The 7,264-nt window shown below is 44.0% G+C and overlaps 1 protein-coding gene across 1 annotated transcript in view; it reads right to left on the bottom strand.

Annotated features, from left to right (window-relative positions):
- Positions 1-2,494: 2,494 nt before the first annotated feature.
- cacna1g (calcium channel, voltage-dependent, T type, alpha 1G subunit) overlaps positions 2,495-7,264 on the bottom strand; it is a 250,441-nt gene continuing 245,671 nt past the window's right edge. The window contains exon 36 of the mRNA XM_034107161.2: positions 2,495-6,197. Coding sequence (XP_033963052.1) covers positions 5,505-6,197 — 693 coding nt within the window. The 3' untranslated portion in view covers positions 2,495-5,504. The remainder of the gene's footprint in view (positions 6,198-7,264) is intronic.

Raw genomic sequence — 7,264 nt, 5'->3', positions numbered from 1 at the left:
GACAAGAGACCACATTACACTGGCTTGTATTGTGCTACACAATATCGCTGTCCATCGCAGAGTCCCCCTCTCTGACATCGATGACGACCCTCGCACCTGCTGATGATCTAGGCCCACCTATGAGTGGCGGTGCAAGGCGAGATGCTATTTGAAAGGTGATGACAGATGATGGACTTTTTTTTTGTTGAAGATATTTTTTCTTTAATCTAAATTACATTTGTGATTGACAATTTTGTTGTGATACTTTCATGAGCATAAACATTTATATCAACATTTGGTTGAAAACAAAACGTGAGCAAAAATGGAAAAAATAAAATGTATTTCCCATGAAGGCTAAAAATGGTGTATTATTTCAGTTAACACACTTTGCCATTTTATTTAAATTGAAACATATTTTTAAATAAATGGTACAGTACATTTTGCTCTCGTAATCCACTGGAGACCCACCCCTCTGGTGGGAGCAGGATAATCCAGTTTTTTGGGATCAAACTACCCGTTTTGAAGATTTGATCCAGATTAAAGCTTGGATTGGATTTCCTGATCGGATATCAAAGTGATCCTAATCCTGCTTTTTGGTTTTTTACTCCCCAAAATCCCTATCTGATCAGATAGGGATTCAAAGTGTTGAACTCTTGGGCCCAGAACATAAACAATAAAAGATCTGCTTTATTGCCTATTTTTACCCGGCTAATTTACTGCTCACTGCAAAGTTTAAGATCTCCCGCTGTGGGGGAAACGTCTGTGTCGCGATGCGGAGGAGTCACCGACTCAAAGGAGACACGGGGAGAGCTGGAGCTCTGATGGCAAACACTGATGGGGTTATTTGGAGCTTCGGCCGGAGGATTCACAAGACAAGTCCAAGAGCCAGAGGTTCTGACTTCACGGGAGAGTTGCCACGTCAAATCTGAACAACTCTACCCCAGATGTGTTTAGCTGGTTCGGAGAGAATCATCAACATGCTGCATAACGAGATAGAATGAGAACACCGCTATCAGCTGACGCCCACAGGCAGGGAGACCACACGGAGAGCACAGCGCCGAGGCTACAGGTGCCCGTGCTCAGTCAGGACAGCACTTTTTGTGTTGTTGTTTGATGTATATATGTCACACTGTAGGACATCGAGAAACGATATTTCGGGGTGTACAACATGTAGAATTCTTGACAATACAGTTGGCATCTCCCAACAGTCTGTTCATGGTTTTGTTGGGAATCTGCTTATTTAGCTTTTTGCTTGTATAAGCCATGTAAAGGCATCAGTTTTAAATTGAGACATAAATAACTGGTCAGACTAAAGGCAGAGCCCACATTTCACGGTGTGACAAATAAAGAGGGTTTCAAATGTGGCGTTGGACATTGAAATCTGAAGTACCTGCTCATCCCGTCTGTCGGAGAAGTTCATCTCGAGGTCCAGATGTTTCTCCACGGCTGAATTCACTTGTGGGAGTTAGTCAGACTTCACAGAGCTCTGGAGCCACAAAGGACTCGATAGATCATTCCCCCCCTGCAGCATTCATCAGCTTTATTAAAATGTAACGTGTGTGAAATCAGAGAACTCGTGTTCGCCTCGGCTCGGGCTGAGTCAGTGTCAGAGAGAGAAATGATTATGGTCTTGCTCTGCTTTGAGTGTGTCGATATAACAACCGAGTCTTTTACTGTTAATAATGTTAAAGGAACCATCAGCTCTGTCTCGTGATTTTTGTAATGTTTTATTATATTATTTTTAACCAGATTGAATTATATCTGATTAATAACCCTTCAAATGTTCATTTAATATCTGCTACTAGTGTGCACACTTGTAAAATGTATGCATTAAAGGTGGGGTAGGTAAATTTGAGAAACCGGCTCGAGATCGCTAGAATTTGAAAATACACAACCGGAGAAAATCTGCCTCTTCCTCACAGAGCCCCTCCCCCAACACACACGAACGCGCACATGACCAATGAGGGCACGAGATAAGTTTGTGCCCCGATGGAAGGCTGACAGGCAGGTAGGCCATCTTGTTGTACTTTTTACAGTATCACGGCTTCTACAGATGACATTTTTTTATGGATTTTTTGTCAAAGCACTTCAGATATTCATTGCTATCGGGATGTTAAGAGCATTCCATGGAATATAACAAGTGTATCTCGAGCCGGTTTCTGAAACTTACCTACCCCACCATTAAGTGTCCTTTTTTATGTTTTTTTGGTAGTAAGTCGGTCTATTACAACTTATTCGTTATATTTTATAGGATGTAATCTATAGATACTAAATATCTAATTACTGTTATTATGTATATATTAATTTGTTTGTATTTATTGTTTTAACCATATGGGACCCAGGCCCTTATCCTAAGAGGAAGTCATGAACACATCAACAGTTAAATCACCTTTAAGTTATATTTTTTTACAAAATGCTTCACATGTTTTATACAGCTTTGTGTTGGTACCTGTCGGAGAAGCAAAACAACCAAAACAATGAAAAAACATTTCTCTCGGACAATCAAACCACCGTGTGTTTAAAAACCCAAACTCAGTTTAATGACTTGTTTTTTTATATATATATTTATATATTATTCCTACAAATACATGGTTTTCAGCACTTTGAAAAACGTTCACTTTCCTCAGTAAACCAAGAAAGCTAGAAATATCCTACAGTGAAAAAAAAGACAAAGACAAACCATCTCGACAAAAGAAAATCACACGTGAAAATAACAATCGAAATGAAATTAAAAAACAACATCCTGTACAAACACTATGGCCCAATAATTTAAGAAAATAGTGTCTCTAAAACGTTCATATTGCTTTGTACCTCCACTGTTGCCGGGCGGATTAAACGTGTTTCCCTGCGGAGGTCACGGGGTCGCCGAAGAGAAATGTGTGTGTTCGCGTCTTCTCTTCTTCTGTGGTTGTTTTGGCAGTAACATTACAAAGACAAGGGATGGTCACATGACTACAGTACTTCACCCGGGGTGGTCACATGACTACAGTACTTCACCCTTGGTGTCCCCACTGTTTCTGAACCATTAGGCGCTTTCACACCGGAGTACTTTTACCCGTACTTTTCCCGTTTAGTTCCGTTAGTGCCTGGAATTTCGCGTTCACACCAAAAAGAGAACTTAGTTCCGAGAAGTTTTACCCCCATTTTTAGTCCCTGCTAGAGAGGTGGTACTATCCTGGGGAGAAAAAAGTACCAATTTCTGATTGGCTGGGCGGATTGCAAACCACGCCCCGTAAAACTCAGAAAAGTTTTTTGAAGCCGCCATTGTATTTGCTGGCATTAGCATTATTAGCATTAGCATTATTATCATTAGCATTAGCCCCGCGCACCAACGCAGAGAGACTAACTTTTGGCAACACAAAATAAAGCATGGGAGCGGTGGAGATGAGGAGGTGTCGGCGCTTCTGACGATTTACTCGGAAGGCTTCAGTAGAAGCTGCTGGGACTCCCAGCAGCTTCTACTGAAGCCTTCCCCAACTCCGGGGACTTTGGGCGGCAGTATACGCCGTGAAGTGGTTTGCGGCCTGCCAGTAAACCCAAAGCAGAAGAAGAAGAAGTGACGTCAGCGGCTTAATTTGCCTAATCCTCCCCCAGGGACTTATTCCGGTGTGAACCAAGCCCCCAGGAAGTGCGCCGGAGTCTGATGAGAATATTCGTTGTGGCCAAACGGCGGTACTGCACATCCGTTTGGTTGCCAGGCCCGGAAACACTTTTTCCCATTGACTTACATGGGGAAAGAGTGGTCTGTAAATCATTGGATACTTTTTTTTAAACTAAATAAACGACCCAGTATGAACACTTGTATAGCGCTTATTAAAAACATTCGTTCCTCAAGTTGTAAAAATGTGCTAATAACGTTATTCTGAGTTATTTCCCTCTGCATTATGAACGTGCATCTAACCCACGGGACCGCGCCGCCCGGCACGTTCATGTTACGTCTTCAGCACTACATGCGTTTCTCTTTACCCATGGATGCACAATAACAACGGACCATATCACCTTCCTGCCCACGGAGCTGTAATAATGGATATATTGCACATGTTTGCTGTAATTCATCAAAGTAATATATTACACTACATGGGCTGTATGATTCAATCTTGTATTACATAAAGTTAATATTACCGACGTTAGATTAACGTCCCTGTAGCTTCTTATTGCACTAAGAAGCTTATTGCACTGTATATATATATATAATATATATATATATACAGTGCAATCATTCTTTCATGCTAAATGAAGCTCTGTTGGATATCACTAGATCCTGTTACAGCGTAATAGAAGTACATAACGATTGATGTGGACATTAGCATAATGACTAGCTAGCCGCTAGCTGCTAACTGCCGCCTCGTTAATATCAAATCATCATAATAACAAGCCATTACCATGCTGTCATGAACGTGCGGTGCTGGTGCACATTGACGTGCTTGATGTGAACAAGCGCACATACGGGTACTTCTCAGGCATGCTGGGTAATCTGTGACGTTTCACTCTCAAAAGTCGGGCCATTTTATCATCATGCGCCAATGAGCAGCTCTCAGAGGAATGAACGAGGCCCCGCCTCCCACGCTGTATCCCGTTCTTATTACACATCCGTGGTGTGAACGCGATCGCTCTGAGTTCCATGGCAACGCAGGGCGGCAACGTACTCGGTGTGAAAGCGGCTTTTGTTACTCTCTACAGCAGTGGTTCCCAACCTGAACCCCGAAATACTTTATATTTTATTTGGTTTGAAACCCTCTGTAATGATATTTAACCAAAGTGCATTAAATGATAACCTCTTGTATAACTCACCCTTAATACAAATGCATTTAAACTCGACGGTTACACGTATTGCGAGCTAAAAAACAACATTAAAACTCACTGTTTTCTTAATTTAACCGTTGTGTTGTCGACCCGTCAGCTGTACAAACTGTGTCCTGGTTTGACTGTTTATAAAACATATACATTTATTACACACATCTTGGTTTCACCTTTTATGCCAATTTCATTCCTATTAATGACTTATCTTTGGATTTACTGTCAAAAAACCTTAAATTACCCAAAAAAAGGTTTTAAAATAGGACAAGAATAATCATTTTGACTTCTGTATTAAACACCGCTTCAACAGTGTTGCCTGGGCGGCGCATGATCACACCAGATGCTATCGATGTATATAAAACCACTACTGCATTGACGGTAGTGACCACGATGTGACTGTTGTGGCATTTCGATAAGAACAACACTTTGTTTTGACAGAAACATGTATGAATCCCATGTGACCCTCGGACAACAGGACGATTACAAATATTTTCTTTTGTGTGGAAATAAATTGTAATTCCTAATCTTTTCGACGTACCCCCTCAAGTACCCCCGTACCCCCTTGTTGGGAACCACTGCTCTACAGCATTATTACTAGGACTAGAACCAAAGACACACAGTGTGCATCACGTGTGTGTGTGTGTGTGTGTGTGTGTGTGTGTGTGTGTGTGTGTGTGTGTGTGTGTGTGTGTGTGTGTCTCTTTCTGTGTGTGTTGCAGAATCAGTGCTCAGAGCTTTTCTTCCCTGGGGGGTGTCAGTAGCTGTACAGACGCCCCCTCGCCCCCCGTCACCCCGAGGTCAAAGGAGTCACTAGAGGGCGCCCTCCTCCTCAGACAGGTGTCCCGGCTGGGCAGGGGGGAGGGTAACCCTAACCCTCCCCCCACAACAACCACTCCTGGGGGGTAAAGTCCAGACTCGTCGCTGGGCGGATCCACGGAGATGCACGGCGGGCTCATCTTCTTCTTGCGTCCATGCGGCGAGGCGTGGATTTGCGAAAAAACGAAGCCAGATGAGGAGGAGGGGCTACGATTGGGGTCTGTTGACTCCCCCTCCGATGAAAAGCAGGTCTCCGGGGGGGAGTCGAGCCAGGAGTAAGGGCGGGGGGGTCGAGGGAGGCGAGGGGGCAGGGCCACGTTGCTGCCCTGCGTCGTGTCCATGCTGTGAAACCTCTTCAACTGCCTCGTTCTGACGAAAACATCACCATGGTTTGGTGCCATGGTGATGTCACTTCCTGTCCCCCTGTGGGTGAGGAGCGACACCTCCAGATCCTCCTGGGGGGGGAAGGGGGCGGGCCTGGGTGGTAAAAGTGGGGGAGATAAGGAGGTGGAGGGTGAAAGGGGGAGGGCTACGTTTACAAGTCCTTCAGCGCTTCCCCCTCCGTCCGAAAACAGAGCCTCCTGAGAGTCGGTCGATACAGCAACCTGGAGGAGAAGGGGAGAGGGGGGAGGGGGGAAATGTGCGGTGAAAGAGGAGGGGGGAGATGAAAAGGGGGAGACTAGTTAGTGGGGAGAGATGAGGATGAGAAGCAGGGGTCAGAGTTCACAGCGTTTTCCCAGAGTCCTCTCTGTTCTCATTTAGGGTTGCAGTGAAGTTGCATCACGGATAGCGTGTTAGTGTCGAAAGTCGGTTTGTTTTTGTTTACTAAAGGCACTCTGCAGCGCTGCCGTCTGAGGGGAACACCTGTCACTCACACATGATTATTACTTCTACTTGTTTACTTTCTGACGTCAGAAATAGTTTGGAAGTCCTGAGACTGATAATAATATAATATAATGCAAACGTTTAGGGATATCCAGATTTCATGTAAGTCATTTTTCTAGATCTTAACGTGTAATAGTTTCAATTGATTTAATTACATGTGTGGGTTGTTCTTTGTCTCCTCCCCGTATGGACAGGAAGCCACAGAGGAAACTGACTCGTATGTGAAAACCTAGTTGGCAATAAACCTCTTTCTGATTCTGAAGTAGTACGTGACATTATGTTTACTGATAATTGCATATTTATGAATCAAATCGTTATAGAATTAGACTTAAATGAATGAAAGCCATACAGACGCCCTGAGAGGCAAGTTAAGGGCGGACGATTCCCCAAAAAACGAAATAAACTCGTAGATATTTAAACGTATTGCCTGTTGACGTTAATAACCAACCAATATTCTGTTATCTCCTTTAAGGAAAGTGCTCCAGCTCTTAAGGGTCAGTGTTATGGCCTGATGGGGGGGGGGGTTTACGACTGTGAGAGCGCTGGCTTCTAAACACCACTGACAAGTGATTGAGTATTTCTAATATGCTCATTGACTCTCTGTGAACTAGTTAAAAGCTCTATCGAGAGAGAGGCGGATCAGAACTGACCTGGCAGCCCGCCGTGCAGTCAGAACCTCTGGCTGTGTGACTTGTGATAAACTACCAGTGCTCGACATCAAAGCTCCAGCTCTCCTCGTGTCTCTCGGAGTCCTGACTCTCCGTCGCTGCAGAAGTTTCCCTCACAC

This window comes from Pseudochaenichthys georgianus, chromosome 19, assembly GCF_902827115.2.
Source record: "Pseudochaenichthys georgianus chromosome 19, fPseGeo1.2, whole genome shotgun sequence".
Classification (NCBI taxonomy): domain Eukaryota; kingdom Metazoa; phylum Chordata; class Actinopteri; order Perciformes; family Channichthyidae; genus Pseudochaenichthys; species Pseudochaenichthys georgianus.
Note: the sequence above shows the minus strand (reverse complement) of the source record. Positions and strands in the feature narration are given on the sequence as shown.